The 19,060-nt window shown below is 37.4% G+C and overlaps 1 protein-coding gene across 3 annotated transcripts in view; it reads left to right on the forward strand.

The window, feature by feature from the left end:
* Positions 1–19,060, forward strand: part of TRPM3 (transient receptor potential cation channel subfamily M member 3) — a 385,211-nt gene that overhangs the window by 146,738 nt on the left and 219,413 nt on the right. For all 3 annotated transcript variants that reach the window (XM_074206394.1, XM_074206395.1, XM_074206392.1), the window contains exon 6: positions 4,836–4,959. In XM_074206394.1, the coding sequence (XP_074062495.1) occupies positions 4,836–4,959 (124 nt within the window). The remainder of the gene's footprint in view (positions 1–4,835; positions 4,960–19,060) is intronic.

The raw sequence follows: 19,060 nt of genomic DNA on the forward strand, positions 1-19,060 counted from the left end.
TCATAAGATCATGAATCCTGAACTGAAAAAAATCTTAGAGGCCTCCTAACTACCCTGTTTTATTGTGAGGAAACCAGTCAGGTGACTTGACCAGTATCATACAGTCAATATATGTCATAGATTGAATTTAGTTCTTCCTGTATGCTGAAGCAAAAATTTTAAATACACTATTCATTCTCATTCTACTCATCCTAATTTTACAGATGAAAAAACTGGGGCCAAGTAAGATTAAATGATTTGCTAGTCAGTCAATAAGCATTTCTAAGCACCTCCATAGGGTCAATCATTGCCCTAAGCACTGGAGATATGAAGAAATAAAAAGATAAACGTCCTAGATATCAACGAACTCATAATCTGAAGTGAGATTCAAATTTTGGCCTTGCCAAATCCTAGTCCAAGTTTCTGTCTCTACACTCATTATGCTTCTGGATAGCCACTTGATGGCAGGTGTAGGAAATCAGGATGCTGACAAGGGGTCTATAGTGTTTAAGTTTTGGTTTGATAATGTATTTTGACCTTTGTGTGCTGCTTTCCTAAAATAAAAAAGAAATCTTAGTGTAACTGAAGTACATATGAAATAGAAAACATTTAATAAGTCAAATAGTAGGGAACCACCTCATAAAACATCTTATTTCCACAAATTTACTAAAAATCCATCACAAGGGGGCAGAACCAATATGACAGCATGGAGGCAAGAATTCCCAGAAGCTTTCCTCCAGAAACTCCAAATGCCTTAAAATTATGACTCCAACCAAATTCTAGAGTAGCAGAACTCAAAAAGAGACTGAGTGAAACAATATTCCAGTCCCAGACACCTGGAGGAAGGATCTGTTCCACCAGGGTTAGAAAGAGCCACAAAGAAGCCCAGGCCACACTGCACCAGAATAGACCAGCTCCAGCCTTCCAAGAACAGCCCAAGAGGAGCCTGGGTTCCTAGGAGTGCCTGAGTCTGTGGCAGCAGGAGAGGTTTCCAGACCTCTCAGTCCAGGGATCACCAAGGACAACTAGGAAAGTCAGCAAGAAAACTCTGCTGCACCAGACAACGGTGCCCAATGCAGCTAAGGCCTCAGTTCAGACTCAGCCTGGGAACCAGAAGCAGGTCTGTGGCACCACCCAGTAGCTGCTTCCAGAGTGCTCAACCCACAGATGGTAAGGGGGTCAAGGGAGACTGTTGAGGTGTCTCTGCTATCCCTCGGACAAGACTCTGTTGCTCTGCCCAAGCTCAGCTCCAGGCCACAGTCTGGAGTCTCATAGTGCCAGTGTGGAACAGGGACCCTCCTCACACTACAGGGTATAAGGGCATGCTTGTGGTCATCCACAGACCAGATCACAGGACAGGAGAAGAGTCAGAGTCTCCCATACAACCTTGTAAGAATTAAGGTCCCAGGGTGAGGGGGGGTGTCCCAAAAACACTCAAAAGCTTGAGATCATCAAAATGAGGTCATAGACTGGAGAAATGAGTAAACAGAAGAAAAAGAATCTGACCATAGACAATTACTTTGGTCCCACCGAGGATCAAAATACACACTCAGATGATCAAGTCAAAACTTCTATATCCAAGGCCACCAAGAAAAATAGGAATTGCTCTCAGATCATGGAAAAGCTCAAAAAATATTTTGAAAATCAAGTAAGGTAGGTAGAGGAAGAATTGGGAAGAGAAATGAGAGCAATGCAGGAAAATCATGAAAACCCAGTCAACAGCTTAGCGAAGGAAATACAAAAAAAAAAATACCAAAGCAAATAACATCTTAAAAATCTTGTTTAGGTAAAATGGAAAAAGCAGTCCAAAGGTCAATGAGGAGAAGAAAAATCTTTAAAAGCAGAATTGGCCATCTGTGTAAAGCAGCTAAGGGAAGCTGATGACTTTGTGAAGAATCAAGAAACAAAACCAAAAGAATGAAAAATTTGAAGAAAATATGACATATCTCAATGGAAAAACAATTGACCTAGAAAACAGATCCAGAAGAGAGAATTTTAAAATTATTGGATTACCTGAAAGTCATGACTAGGAAAAAAGCCTCGACTTCGTTTTTCAGGAAATTCTTCAGAAATATTGCCCTGATATCCTTGAAGCAAAGAGAATTTTAAAAATTGAGCGAATCTACCAACCACCTCTAAAAAGAACCCCAAATGAAAACTGCAAGGAATATTATACCCCCAATTCCAGAACTCCCAAGGCAAGGAGAAAAATTACAAGTAGTCAGAAAGAAGCAATTCAAATATGGAGCTACAGTCAGAATTACACAAGATTTAGCAGCATCTACATTAAGGGCTCATTGGGCTTGGAATATGATATTACAGAAGGCAAAAGAGCTTGGATTACAACCAATAATCAACTATCCAGCAAAAATGAACATCTTCCTTCAAGGGAAAAGATAGATATTCAATGAAATAAGGGGCTTTCAAACTTTCCTGTTGAAATGACCAGAGCTGAACAGAAAGTTTGATCTTCAATTACAGAACTCAGGTGAAGCATAGAGAGGGTGGAAAAGAAGGGCAAATTATGAGGGATTTAATGTGTATTCCTGCATGGAAAGATGATACTGATAACTCATATGAGCCTGCTCATTTATTTTATTTTTTATTTATTTTTTTGCAAGGCAAACATGGTTAAGTGGCTTGCCCAAGGCCACACAGCTAGGTAATTAGTAAGTGTCTGAGACCAGATTTGAACCCAGGTACTCCTGATTCCAGGGCCAGTGCTTTATCCACTGCACCACCTAGCCTCCCCGAACCTGCTCATTTATTAGCACAGTTAAAGGAGCATATATAGACATGGCAAGGAGGGAGCTAAATATGAGGGTTAATATAGTATAATAATGGAGTCAATGAGCAAAAAAAGGAATGTGCTGGTAGAAAGTGAAAGGAGAGAGGGAGAATGGATTAAGATATTTCACACAAAAGAGTCAAGAAAAACATTTTGCAATGAAATGGAAGAGGAGAAGGTGAGGAGGGATGAGTGATTTTTCATTCTCATTAGTAGCTCAGAGAGGAATTAACATCCTTGCTCAACAGGATATAGAAATCTTATCTTACCCTAGAGGAAAATGGAGAGGAAAGGGATGGGAGAAAGGGTTCAGGGAGAGTGGAGGGGGTGGTGAAGGTGATAGAAGAGAGGGAAGATCATGGGTGAGGGTAGTCATATACAGCACACTTTTGAGGAGGGACAAGTTGACAGGAGAGAGAGAATAGAATACATGGGAGTAGGGGGGAGTAGGATGGAGGGAAATACAGCTAGCAATAGCAACTATGGAAAAAAATATTAAAGCAGCTTCTCTAATGGACTTATGATAAAGAATGCAATTCAACCCAGAGACAGAGCTGATGGTATCTGAACATAGACTGTAGTACATTTTTTTTCTTTTACTCTCACTTTATTTTTCTTGAGGTTTCTCTATCTTTGTGGGGAAAGGATGAATTATGATTACTTTTATAGCAAGACTATTACATTAATGTGAAAGTAAATATTTTTTAAACAGTCCATCACAAGCTCAGATGATTCCAGTTTTGCTGACAACTTCTAAAATATCATAGTCAGGAGGAAATCAGACATAGACCTTCTCTCATGGTGAAAACTTTGGCCACATCTATATCAAATAACTTCTGCTTGACAAAATATTTATTGACCTTGATATCCACTATACCAGTGGTATCCTGAGTCTATTTCATAGCAAACCCAGGGACCAAGGAAAACTTGATAGCATAGTGATCAAGCTTGTTTATCCCAGGGTTATTCTTCCAAGAGTCCTTAGAAACATTAAGATTTCCTTCCTTTTGTGCCTTTGTCCTCCCTTTAACATAGATAGCCTTTTTCGCTTCAAGATTCGTCATATGCCTTCTGTCTTGAAGGAATCAGCTGTTTCATCTTCTATGCTATCTTGGAGGGAAAGACCTATCATCCTATTTCATTTTTAGAGAAAAAATTAAAAATACAGCTGCTCCAGGGAGAACTAAACATTGGTTAAATTTCCATCATAGTATGTTACTTTTTTCAGAATCTTTTCCTAGGAGTTCAAAAAAACCTAAAGAAAGGATGTGGATACCTTTAGGGGAGAAGGGGATGTTGCTGAAGTTGTATAAAAAGGACAGAGAAAGGAAATATAAAGGTCTGGGGGTGAGAAAACAAGTCAAGCATCCTTCTAAACCAATAGTTAATCTTTTTTGTGTCATGGTCCCTTTGGCATGCTAGACACTTCAGAAATAAATTTTAATGCATAAAATAAAATACATAGGATCATAAAAGAAATCAATTCAATTCAAATCAATTCAATTATAATTGTTATAATATTTTATTAAAATAAGTTAATAGATCTCACATTAAAAATATCTGTAAACAATTTTGCCAAAGGCCTGCCTGACAAACAACTTTGTTCTTCACTTAAACATCTTTGGGTACTATCATAATAATCTATTACCAAAAGGTTCTTATTATACATAAGAATTATGACTTTAAAAAAAAATTTCCCTAGTCCAGCTGGCTCATTGACTGTTCAACTCAAACGGAGATCCCAGCTGAAATCAAAATCCAAATGGAAAATCCCCATGCCTGCTTTCATTTAGAAATCCTCATAGTTGGAAGACTAAATGGTTTTCTGTCAACCCATGGACAGAATGGATTTTGAAATCTAACCTCAGAGGTGAAACATTGTTGCTTCAAAGGCAGTGTATTGTTTTCCATTCAACAACTTTGCTTTCCCCACCACTATATCCTTCTCCAAATTTATATTTTTAACTTTCTATAGCTCTTGATGAAAACAACTAATCCTTTAACTTTTCATTTATTACCATAAATTGAATGCTGAGCCTAAGTTTTAATTATGTTTCTTTTTTTTCAGCCTCATTAATGAATCTTTGAGGGACCAGTTGCTAGTTACCATCCAGAAAACATTTACCTATACTCGAACTCAAGCTCAGCATCTTTTCATAATACTCATGGAGTGCATGAAGAAAAAAGAATTGGTAAGTAAATAGGACAGTGAACTGAACTCTAATAGAGATGGGATGTGTGGTGCTTTCTCCCAAAGGTTAACCTAGTCATACTTTCTTCCCCTGCAGTCCTTCAAAATTTCACATGAGATGACTGGTCTCTGAGTTGCCACTTCCAGATCTCATATCTAAGACTTCCCTCTCATGAGGACTATTTTCCCCTATAGTCATGCCTATCTACTTCCTTTCAAGTGTTTGAGAAACATGGTCTGGTTTTTTTTGTAGAATAGATTACCCCTTTGTCTGAATGACTACAATGTCAACTAGGCTTTGCACCAAGCAAACGTTCCCCCTGAATTTGTCCCAGGGAAAAAATTCCTACTTATGACTCTAGTTCCAGATATGTAAAGAGGCTTTTTCTTTCATTCTGCCTTATATATATTTCCTTTACTTGAATTCTTTTGTTCAATCAACAAACATTCATTAAGGCTTATTATGACCCAAGCACTTTGCTGAGCTCTGAGGATATGAAAAAAAAAGCAAAAACAGTCTGTCATCAAAAAGTTTTGTATTCTAATTGGAAAGACAACCTGTATATAAATAGCTTCATACAGAGAAGACATTCTCAAATACATAATAAGAAACACCAGTGACTGAGGTACCAAGAAAACCTTCCCATAGAAAATTTGACATGAGTCTAAAAGGGAATGAGGGATTATAAGAGGCCTATAAAGAAGGGGGAGAATTCCAATATTCGACACAAATAGTACAAGGTATGAGCCAGGAAATAGAGAATCATACACAGAGATACAGAAAACACCTAACATACTTTCAAATTTTATCTACAATATCGACTTTTCTCCATCAGTTTCTTAAGTTCAGCCAATCACAAAACAATAAATCAAGTCCTGGTTTATAGTATTTGCCCATTACAAGGCATAAATGTTGTTTCATTCTTCAGTCATGTCCAACTCTATATGATCCCATTTAGGGTTTTCTTGGGTAAGATATTGGAATTATTTACTATTTCCTTCTCCATATCATTTTTCAGATGAGGAGACTGAGACAAAAAGGTGACTTGCCCAGGGTCATACAGCTAGGTAGTACCTAAGGCCAAATTCGAACTCAGGTCTTCCTGATTCCAGGCCTGGCACTCTGTCCATAGCACCACCTCTAGCTATCCCAAGTATGAATTCTTAAATTAAAATTTTAACAATCCACAAGCCAGTAGGAGCTGGTTCCTGCATGTCTCTGATAGTGGACAAGTGTAGTTGAATCATAGATTGCATAGAGAAACCAAATACGTAAGATTGGAAAGGCAGAAAGAGTCCAGGTTGTAAACTACTTTAAATGTTGAAAAGTGGTTCACTTAAGCCACTGGAGATTACTGAGAAGGAGATGTCATAGTCAGACCTATGTTTTGAAAAATTACTTTGATAGCTGTATGGAAGATTAATAGAAATAAGGAGAGATTTGAGACAGAGAGATCAATTAGAAGGCCAATAAAATAATTGAAGCAAAAAAGAAGATTAGGGCTTGAAAATGGGTGAAAGTCTGTGAGAAGATAGATGAAATATATTGGAAGGAAACTGTAAGATTTGGCAACTGAGTAGATAAATGAGGTGAATAAAAGATTAAAAGATCAAGGATGACTGAGGTGATGAGCCTGAGTGACAAGGAAGATTGTGCTGCCCTTAGCAATAATAGACAATTTCAGGATCAGCCAGGAAAAAAGTGATATGAAAACCAGTGAAAAATATTATTCAAAAAGAGAAAGTACTCAAATGTCAACTGAGGTTAAGATGAAAACTTTGAGAACAGAAATTTTCTTTTGCCTTTTTTTATCCAGAGTTTAGCATGGTGCCTGGCTATATGCATTTAATGAATACTTGGCCATTGCCTGATAAAAGGTCATTAATTTTGGCAAGTAAGAGATTATTTATAACTTTGAAGAGGATTTTGAGTAATGAGTGAGGCCAAAAATCTAAATTGCAAAATGTTTAGGAGATAATGAGAGGAGAATTAGAAAAGACACCAAGACTTTCTCATATTATTTAATCATAATCTAAGGGGGAGAGAAGAATATAGAACAATAGCTAATGGGAATAAGGGTGGTTTTTAGGTATGGCGGTCACATGGGTATGTTTTTAGGCAGCAAGAGAAAAGCCAGAAGTTAGGGAGAATATGAAGATAAAAGAGAGTACAGGGATAATATTGAAGCCAGTATGCTGGAGTAGATGGGGGTGAATGAGATCAAAATTACACATAGTGGGACTGAACTTGGCAAAGAAAGGGACTGTCTCATTATTGGAGAGATTGAAGTAATGTGAGAGCTAGTAAGTGATGTCAGGGGGATATAAAATGAAGAAAAGAAAGAGAAAGTCTTGGTGAATGGTCTCAATGTCTTTTAGTGAACTCCTCACCTATGAGAGAGAGTACAAGAGGTTCCACAGGAGGCTTATGAATTAAAGTAAGGTTTAGGATAGCCATTAAAGTGAGTAGAATAATCAATTAAGGAGAAATAAAATGATTGCCTTGCAGTGAAGGCCCAGGTGAGTTGAGATTAGGCAACATAAATTTGTACTTTGCCTATTTAGTAGTTTCATGATTTTCACTAGCTCCATTCAGTATCGTATATTAAGAGCAAAGTAGGGTTAGTGCTTGGGAACATGTGATAAGCACTTAAACAAAGGGGCAAGAGATTTAAGAATAGAAGATACTGTAGAGCAGAACTGGTTCACCAAAGGGTCAAGATTGAGCAGAGAAGAAAATTTAATCAGAGCAAGGATGATGGCCTAGAAAAGTATTGAGGAATAGATATATTGGTATTCACAGTAACGATGAAAAATAGAATCAGGAATCACAAAAAGTATGGAATACTGGGATGATCAAATAAAGGAATTTGGGAGTTAATATACATGGAAGCAAAATATATATTTGTGATGTCAAGATCATGACAATTACCATCCTTTTGTGTAGCTGAGATTGAGATGATAGAGGAAATAAAAATTTAAAGTATTGTGAGTGTCAAATGTTTATTGAAAACTTCTAATATGAGACCAGGAGTTGGAATCAAAAAGAAGACTGAACTAGGCACTAAACTCATTGAGGAAGGAAAAATAATACCTTAACAGTCAACGTGTAACAACAACTAAAAGCTATATTTGGTAATAAAATTTGTATGGTGTGAACTTTGAAAGAGATGTTGCTGAGTAATAGCAGTAGAGAGAAAGAATCTGGCAGTAGCAATGGGGAGTATCTACTTTCCCTCATGACCAATAAATATATATATATATATATATGTATATATATATATATATATACATATATATATATATATGTATATATATATGAAAAAATAGTATTTTGGAGGACTGGCAAGAGATTCAGTGCTATCTGGAGGGAACCAGGTTTCAGTGAGTGCTAGAAGATGGAAAATCTGAAAGAGAAGTTGAAGATGAGTTATGGAGCAGGCATTCCAGAAGACACAAAGATAGGCATGATCAGCAAGATATATATCCAGGAGTTCAAACAGAAGTCAAGAGGTGGCATGACCCAGGACAAGAATGAAAGGGATCTGTTTTGGTATATGGAAGTAGCCAGAAATAGGGGGTACTTGTTCTTGTCCCACCTCTATATGATAGGCACAAGTAAGGTCTAGCTTGGCACTATTGTGATGGTTGCTATATCTGAGTGTTTTGCCAGTTGAGCTCATAATCTCTATAACGTACAGCTGATTCCTTGCATTTTCCTTTCAACTTGCTGCGATGTTGCTTGTTCAGTCTTTTTCATCAAATATTTGTAACAGTACTTAAAAAATTATGACTCTGCTGAAATTATCAAGATATATCAACTAGAATAAAATAAATTCAAGCAGCAAAATAGGTGCCCTTATCTAGGATATGCTTCAGTTACCCCAATTTTAATGTTGGGTTTTCACTTACTTCCCAGTGGTGAATCATTTATGACCAGGGTCAAATGTCCTCATTACAGGAGGAACAAAGTTAATGCCACATAGCACTGTCAAAAATTCATGTTCAAGTAGGGCTGGAGACTTCTTTTAGCTGTTTCCATCTTGCCATATGATTGATGATGATTCGTGTTTACATCCCCTTCTAGACATTGCACCATTACCACAGAAGGCTTAGAAATACCCTCTGATGGTATCCTGTTCTATCCAGAAAGATCACAGGCAAATAGATGTAGTGAATAAAGTTTGAAGAATTCAATTTGCTGTTTAGCAGACACTGAGATCTACTGTGTCAACTCGGGGGTACAGGGTTAAATTCAACTGCAAATAATCTACAACCAAGAATGCCCATTCTGACCAGTGAATGGGAGAAGGAACAAGTCAAGCCTAATGTCTTTTGACCTGAGGAGTTTAGGACAAACTAAAGCCTAGTATAGAGATCCTGAGTTTAACAATATTAGACATTCTTTCTCCCTCAGTGGGGTTCTAAAGCCAGACCAGTATAGAAACAATTCCAGGGTTTTCCTTAATTCAATAAACACTTATTAAGCACCTATTATGTTCAAAATAATTATGATAGTACTGAGGAAGCTACACCATTTGAATGTGACATAGTTTCTGCCCTCATACAGTTTGCCATTTATTATGAAAATTATATATTTATTACTAGTAGAAGATATATAATGAATTTAATTATTTGTTCTATTTACATTTGACTGATTCAGAAAGATTAAATAAAAAGTGCACAAACATCAGGATATCTCCTCTGTCTTTGAAAGTTATTTCTGTCATGCAAGATTCACTCCTCAGAAATCACAAAAAAGCATAAAACTGTAACAATATTTGTGCTTTCATACTTTTTTCTTTTGGTCTCACAACTGTGAAGTCTCATTGTGAAGCAAATGTAAATATTTACTGGCACCATTTTATAACTGAAGAAATTAAATCTCAGGTTAAATTATTTGTCTGCGGTCACACAGCTATTAAGTATCTCAGGCAAAATTTGAACCCAAGTCTTCCTCCCTCCAAATCAAACACTTTATCTTCTCCTTTACAATGATCTAATTTAGCAATTTTCCATTTAGGGATGGAGAGGTTGAGGAAAAGAGTAGAGATAATGAAATATCAGCCTTAAATGACTATGGGAAACAGACAGGCCATAAAATTTCTATACCAAAAATTCAGTATATGGTTAGACTTCAATGTCATGACTGCTCTATGAGCTTATGAAGGTTGCTCCAAGTCTTCATTCTTTTGGGATTGTCCTGGAAATTCCTCCATATTTCAGTGATTGACCATGTTTCGTCTTCCATATTTCTTCCCTGAAAAGTTTGAAAAAATTATTAACTTGTAATGTCATGCCTCACACCAACAGCACTGATTTTCTTCTTTCTGGATGCTAATGATTTTCCAATGCCAAGACCAATAACTGGTGATGTTTAACAGGAAACCTAAATTATTCAATGTCCTGCAAATATGCTTAAAAGCTTGTTAGAATTAAAAACGAATATCCACAATTAGGGATTATAATACCAAATGAGGCTGCATTTCTATGAAATGGCTTGAGACTATTTCTATTTAGAGTTTGGTTTGGAAATATCCCTAGAAAGGTTGTTTTAAATGACAGGTTATTGGGGGTAGAGCCAGGATGGCAGAGAGAAGCCAGAAAATTCTGGGAACTCTGCCCCAGAAAATTCCAATACCTTTAAATAATGACTGTAGTCAAATTCTAGAGTGGCAGAACTCACAGAAAGACTGAATGAAATGCTTTTCCAACCCAAGACAACTTGGAAGATCCATTGGAAGGGTCTGTTACATTGAGGTTAGAAAGGGCCACAGTATAGCCTGGACCAGGCCATGCAGGAGCAAACAAATTTCAATCATCTAGGGACAGCCAGCAGGGTGCCTGGGTCCCTGTAGATGCCTGAGTCGGTGGCAGCAATAGGGATTTCCAGACTTCTCAGTCCAGGGATTGCCAAGGACAATTTGGAAGGTCAGTGGGGACATCAGAGTGAGCACGAAACCTAGTCCAGAACAGGCCTCAATGCAGATCAAGCTCCAAAGGACCAGGAGCAGGCTTGGGGAGCCACCTGGCCTGGAGTCTTCCCGCAGCTCTGCTTCCAGAACACTCCATCCATGGATAGTAAGGAGGGGTTGAGGAAGATTGCAGAGTCTCTTTCTGCTATCCCTGAGGCAAGATTCTGTAACTTTGCCCACACTCAGATCCAGATTGCAGTCTAGGGCCCTAATTTCAGGAAAAGGAGCTTTACTGCCATAGAAGAGTAGGGACCCTCCTCACAGTTCAGGACATAAAGGAGTGCTTGGAGAGCAGTCACAGTCTCTCATGAGATCTTGGAGGAATTGAAGTTCCTGAAAAATAGCTGCAAAAACTGCAAGCACTTGGGACAATGCATCCTCCACTTGGAAGCAGAGCCCCACCTTAACAAATAGTTGAAATCAAGTCATAGGCTAGAAAAAATGAGCAAACAACAGAAGAAAAAAATCCTACCATAGACAATTACTTTGGTCTCATGGAGGATCAAAATACACTCAGAAGATGATCAAGTCAAAGCTTCTGTATCCAAAGCTTCCAAGGAAAATAGGAATTGGTCTCAGGCTATAGAATAGCTCAAAAAAGATTTTGAAAAATCAAGTAAAGGAGGTAGAGGGGAAAATTGGGAAGATAAATGAGAGCAATGTGGTAAAATCAAGAAAACCAAGTCAGCAGCTTAGTGAAGGAAATACAAAAAATACGGAAGAAAATAAAATCTTAAAAACCAATTTGCGTCAAATGGAAAAAGCAATCCAAAAGAGAAATGAAGAGAAGAATGCCTTTAAAAAACAGAATTGGCTAGATGGAAAAGGACATATAAAAAAAAGCTCTATGTGGGACTTCCGGCCAAGATGGCGGAGAGAAGACAGGCACAGTTCTAAAGTCTCCTGATCTCTTCTCCATCTATCACATGAAACAAACCTCTTAAAAGAATTCCAATCCAGAAAACCCAGAAAGAAAAGCCAGAAGAACAGCTACCTCAGCATTTGTCTCCCACAGCAGCCTTGGATGAATCCAGGTGGGTGAGTCTGGGCTCCAAGGGAGGATCTGCCCCAGATCAGCCAGATTAACAGCTGAATTGGAACCAGGAGTCTGAGGGCCCAAAAGCGGACCTGTTGGATCAGTGGTGGGGCTGTACAAAAGGGGCTTGGGTCCACGGGGAAGCAGAGGCACTAGTGTTGGTGCTGTCCCCCTGGAGCTCTGGGACCAGGCTGGGGGAACTATTCTGGTGCAGGAGAACTGCAGACACCATCCCTAGGCTTCTCAGGTCCGAGAAACTCTGAGGGCACGTCTCCATTGCACAGAGTCTTCTCCTCAAACAAAGGCAAATTACTTCTGCCTCAGGCCTAGGTGTGTGAGCAAAAGAACCAGCCCAGCTGAGGAATGGCCTCAGGCCAGGGTAAAGTCCACCATTGACTGAAGGCAAAAGAATTCAATAGTTCCAACTCCTGCCTTTGGCCAAAGGGAGAAGGCCTCCCAACTAAGGTCACAGACACTCCAGAGAGGACAACCAGCACCTCCTACTGGCCAGCCAGAGAAACTGCACTCAGTAAAACCTTCAGGAATCTCAAGCCCAGGTGAACCAGCCCCACCTCCAACTCAAGGGTCAGTGGAAAGGTGGATCCATAGGAAAATTCCTGGAAGGGAAAGACCCCAACTCAGAGAGACCTGGAACCTCTGAGGAGAATGCAATCTGGCCTCCAGCAAAGAAAGACTTCCTTGAAGAAATAAGGAAGGAGCTTAAAAATTGGGGGGGAGACAATACCTTAGAAAGTACAATTGGACAAACACAAAAGGAGAATAAATCTCTCAGATCATCAATTGGACAATTAGAAAATGAGAATAATTTTCTCAGATCCTCAAACAAGCAAATGCAAAAGGAAATTAATTCTCTCAAAACTTCAATTGGTCAAATGGAAAGCTCTTTCAAAAGTAGAATTGACCAATTGGAAAAGGAGTTGCAAAAGGTTAATGAAGAAAACTCCTCCCCCAAAAAATAATGGAGTCTACAGAAACTAATGACTCCATGAGACAGCAAGAGTCAGTTAAACAAAATCAAAAAATAGAAAAAATAGAAGCAAATGTAAAACACCTCATAAACAAAACCAATGACCTCAAGAATAGATCGAGGAGGGGCAACCTGAAAATTATAGACTTCCTGAAAACATTGAAGAGAAAAAAAGGCTGGACTTAATATTACAGGATATAGTGATGGAAAACTGCCCTGATATCATGGAATCAGAGGGCAAAGTAGTTATTGAAAGAGTACATCGATGCCCACCAGAAAAAGATCCTAAAATGAAAATACCAAGGAATGTTGTGGCCAAACTGCAGAACTATCAGATAAAAGAGAAAATCCTGCAAGCAGCCATAAAGAAACAATTTAAATATCAAGGAGCCACAGTAACGATCATGCAGCACCTGACTGCATCAACTTTAAGGGACCGAAGGGCCTGGAACGAGATATTTCAAAGAGCACAGGACCTTGGAATGCAGCCAAGAATCTACTTTCCTGCAAAGCTGAGCCTTCTCTTCCAGGGAAAAAGATGGACATTTAACAAAATGGAAGAATTCCAAAAATTTCTGATGAAAAGACCAGAGCTAAACAGAAAATTTGGACATCAAACAGGAGGTTCAAGAGACACATGAAAAGGTAAAAAAAAAGGGGGGGTGGCAGTAAAAGAAAAAAATACACCTAGCCAGAAATGATGGACATTCATGACCTATCCATGAGACTACTATCCAATGGGATGTAACTGGCTTTAACCCCACTTGGGAGAAAGACTCTAATAACTCTCAGGAATTTTGACTCTATTTGACAGAATGTACAGAACTAGAAGGGACAGACATTCAGAATTTTCTATGACTTAGACAGAAGGACATAAACAAAAAACACTACCGCCCTAAAAAGGGGGACAGGAAAGAGACAAGAGGAGGGAGGGGATTGAATGGGGTAAATCTCATTACACTAAGAGGTGCAAAAAACCTATGGTAATAGTGGTAAAGAAGGGAGCAGAGGAGAAACACCTGAATCGTCTTCTCATCAGACTTGGCTTAAAGTCAACCTACACATGCTCAGTTAACTTATAAAACATCCAACCTTTCAAGTATTAAAAGGGGAAAAGGGGAGGGGGGACGGAGAAAGGGAAGGGGAGTGGGGGAAATAAGGGGAAATAACAAAAGGAAGGGAAGGGAAAAGGGAAAAGGGAAAAAGGGAAAGGGGAAAGAAAGGGGAGGGTGTGATATAGGAGGGAAAAAACACTGAAGGGGGTGGTTTTCAGAAACAAAAGACTGGGGAATATGGATAAAAGGGGGGAAAGGGGGAAAATACAAACAGAGGGAAGATAGCACAGAGGGCAATAAAGAATTAGTAATCACAACCTTGAATGTGAATGAGATGAACTCCCCCTTAAAACGTAAGCAAATAGCAGAGTGGATTAAAAACCAGAATCTTACAATATGCTGCTTACAAGAAACTCATCTGAAGCAGAGAGATACCTATAGAGTAAAGGTAAAAGGTTGGAGCAAAATATATTTTGCTTCAGCTGAAGTAAAAAAAGCAGGAGTAGCAATCCTTATCTCAGACAAAGCAGCAGCAAAGATAGATAGCATTAAAAGAGATAAGGAAGGAAACTTTATCCTCCTAAAAGGTACCATAGAAAATAAAGTCATTTCAATATTGAATATATATGCACCCAGTGGGACAGCACCCAAATTCTTAGAGGAGAAGCTGAAAGAATTACAGGAAGACATAGACAGCAAAACTCCACTAGTGGGAGACCTCAACCTCCTGCTATCAGATCTAGATAAATCAAATCATAAAACAAACAAGAAAGAAATTAGGGAGGTAAATACATTGTTAGAAAAATTTAGATATAGTAGACTTATGGAGGAAACTGAATGGGGGATAGGAAGGAATATACCTTTTTCTCTGCAGTACATGGAACTTATACAAAAATTGACCATGTACTAGGACATAAAAACCTAATGATCAAATGCAGAAAGGCAGAAATGGTGAATACATCTTTCTCAGATCACAATGCAATAAAAATTATATGCAATACAGGGCCAAGGAGATATAGACCCAGAACAAATTGGAAACTGAATAACCTCATTTTAAAAAATGAGTGGACCAAAAAACAAATTATAGAGAGAATTAACCATTTTATCCTAGATAATGATAATAATGAAACAACATACCAAAACCTATGGGATTCATTCAAAGCAACTCTCAGGGGATATATTATAGCTCTAAATGCTTATATGAATAAATTGGAGAAAGAGGAAATCAATGAACTAAACATGCAACTAAAAAAATTAGAGAAAGAACAAATCAAAAATCCCCAATCAAATACCAAATTAGACATTTTAAAAATCAAAGGAGAAATTAATAAAATTGAAAACAAAAAAACTATTGAATTAATAAATAAAACCAAAAGTTGATATTATGACAAAAACAATAAAATTGATAAAACTCTGGTCAATTTGATTAAAAAAAGAAAGAAGAAAACCAAATTGCTAGTATTATAAATGAAAAAGGTGAACTTGCCACCAATGAGGAGGAAATTAAAGTAATAATTCGAAATTATTTTGCCCAACTTTATTCCAACAAATTTGATAATCTAAGTGAAATGGATGAATATTTACAAAAATATAAGTTGCCCAGGTTAAATGAAGAAGAGATTAAATACCTGAACAACCCTATCTCAGAAAAAGAAATTCAGCAAGCCATTACTGAACTCCCTAAAAAAAAATCTCCAGGGCCTGATGGATTCACTAGTGAATTCTACCAAACATTTAAGGAACAATTGGTTCCAATCCTATATAAACTCTTTGGAAAAATAGGGAAAGATGGAACTCTACCTAACTCTTTCTGTGAAACCAATATGGTACTGTTACCTAAACCAGGAAGAGTTAAAACAGAGAAAGAAAATTATAGACCTATCACCCTGATGAATATAGATGCAAAAATGCTAAATAAAATCTTAGCAAAACGATTACAACAAGTCATCACTAGGATAATACATTATGATCAAGTAGGATTTATTCCAGGAATGCAGGGTTGGTTCAATATTAGGAAAACTGTTAGTATACTCAATTATATCAACAACAAACCTATCAGAAATCATATGATCATATCAATAGATGCTGAAAAAGCTTTTGACAAAATACAGTATCCATTCCTATTAAAAACACTAGAGAGTGTAGGAATAAATGGACTGTTCCTTAAAATAATTAGCAGTATCTATCTGAAACCATCAGCAAGCATTATGTTCAATGGGGAGAGGCTAAAGCCATTCCCAATAAGATCAGGGGTGAAACAAGGATGCCCATTATCACCACTACTATTTAATATTGTATTAGAAATGTTAGCGGCAGCAATTAGAGAAGATAAAGAAATTAAAGGAATTAGAATTGGGAAGGAAGAGACAAAACTCTCACTCTTTGCAGATGACATGATGGTCTACCTAGAGAATCCCAAGAAATCATCTAAAAAATTACTGGAAACAATTAGCAATTTTAGCAAAGTTGCAGGTTATAAAATAAACCCTCATAAATCCTCAAATTTTCTATATATGTCTAGCAAGAAACAGCAGGAAGAGCTAGAAAGAGAAATCCCATTCAAAGTAACCTCAGACAATATAAAATATCTGGGAATCTATTTGCCAAGACAGACTCACAATCTTTTTGAAAACAATTATAAAACACTACTCACACAAATTAAATTAGATTTAAATAACTGGGCAAATATCAACTACTCATGGATAGGTAGAGCTAATATAATAAAAATGACAATTCTACCAAAACTAAACTATCTGTTTAGTGCCCTACCAATCAAAATTCCAAAAAATTACTTTGAGTTAGAAAAAAATTGTAAGTAAATTCATATGGAGAAATAAAAAGTCAAGAATTGCCAGGAGCTTAATGAGAAAAAAGTGCAAAAGAAGGTGGCTTAGCCCTACCTGATCTAAAATTATATTATAAAGCATCAGTTATCAAAACTGTTTGGTATTGGCTAAGAAATAGAGTGGTGGACCAGTGTTATAGACTACGTGTAAAAGCAGGAGATGACTATAGTAAGCTGCTGTTTGATAAACCCAAAGAGTCTGGCCATTGGGATAAAAACTCTCTCTTTGATAAAAATTGCTGGGAAAATTGGAAGTTAGTATGGAAGAAACTTAGATTAGACCAACACCTCACACCCTTTACCAAGATAAGATCCAAATGGTTACAGGACATAGACATAAAAAACAATACTATAAGCAAATTAGAAGATGAAGGACTAGTCTACCTGTCAGATCTATGGAAAGGGGAGCAGTTTATGACTAAGGAAGAGTTGGAGAACATCAAGAAAATCCAATTAGATGATTTCGATTACATTAAATTAAAAAGTTTTTGCACAGATAAAACCAATGTAACCAAGATCAGAAGAAATGTAGTAAATTGGGAAACAATCTTTACAACTAATGATTCTGACAAAGGACTCATTTCTAAACTATACAGAGAACTGAGTCATATTTTTAAAACAAAAAGCCACTCCCCAATTGACAAATGGTCAAAGGATATGCAAAGGCAATTTACAGATGAGGGGATCAAATTAATCTATAGCCATATGAAAAAATGCTCTAAATCATTAATTATTAAAGAAATGCAAATTAAAGCTTCTCTGAGGTACCACCTCACACCTCTTAGATTGGCCAGTATGACCAGGAAGGATAATGATGATTGTTGGAAGGGATGTGGGAAATCTGGGACACTATTACACTGTTGGTGGAGCTGTGAACTCATCCAACCCTTCTGGAGAGCTATTTGAAACTATGCCCAAAGGACAAAAAAAATGCATACCCTTTGACCCAGCAAAACCACTACTGGGTCTATACCCTGAAGAGATGAAGAAAAAGGGTAAAAACATTACTTGTACAAAAATATTTATAGCAGCCCTGTTTATGGTGGCAAAGAATTGGAAATCCAGTAAATGTCCTTCAATTGGGGAATGGCTTAGCAAACTGTGGTATATGTACATCATGGAACACTATTGTTCTATTAGAAACCAGGAGGGACGGGATTTCAGGAAAACCTGGAAGGATTTGCATGAACTGATGCTGAGTGAGATGAGCAGAGCCAGAGAAACACTGTACACCCTAACAGCAACATGGGAGTGATGTTCAACCTTGAAGGACTTGCTCATTCCATCAGTGCAACAATCGGGAACAATTTTGGGATGTCTGCAGGGGAGAGTACCATCTGTATCCAGATAAGGAGCTGTGAAGTTTGAACAAAGTGCAAGGACTATTCCCTTTAATTTAGAAAAAAACAGATAGCTTGTTGTCTGATCTTGTTACCTCTTAGACTTCTCCTCTCTGTAAGGATATGATTTCTCTCTCATCATACCCAGTTTGGATCAAGGTACAACATGGAAACAAAGTAAAGACTGACAGAGTCCTCTCTGTGGGGGGAGGGGGGAGGGAAGCAAGATTGGGGGAAAATGTAAAACTCAAATAATATCTTTAATAAAAATAAATTTAAATTAAAAAAAAGAATGAAGGGAGGGAGGGATTATAATACTTGGTTTTGCATCTACTTTCCATTAAAATACTTAATTCAGTCAAATATATGTCCAAAAAAAGTAAACAAAAAAAAGCTCTCTGAAAAAAAATTCCTTAAAATGTTGAATGGAAATAAGGGAAGCTGATGACTCTATAAGAAATCAAGAAACAAGATTGAAAAACTAGAAGAAAACGTGAAATATCTCATTGGAAAAAAACAACTGATCTAGAAAACAGATCCAGGAGGGATAATTTTAAAATGATTGTGCTACTTGACAGTCATGACCAGGGGAAAAAAAGCCTAGACTTCATTTCTCAAGAAATTTTCCAGGAAAATTGCCCTGATGTCCTAGAAGCAGAGGATAAAAATAGAAATTGAGGAAATATACCTATCACCTCCTAAAAGAGATCTCCAAAATGAAAACTATGAGGAATATTACACCCAAATTTCAGAACTTCCAAGTCATGGATATTACAAGCAGCCAGAAAGATACAATTCAAATATCATGAAGCTACAGTCAGTATGCCATAACATGTAGCAATTTCTACATTAAGGGCTCATGG

This window comes from Macrotis lagotis, chromosome X (genome assembly GCF_037893015.1).
Source record: "Macrotis lagotis isolate mMagLag1 chromosome X, bilby.v1.9.chrom.fasta, whole genome shotgun sequence".
Lineage (NCBI taxonomy): Eukaryota > Metazoa > Chordata > Mammalia > Peramelemorphia > Peramelidae > Macrotis > Macrotis lagotis.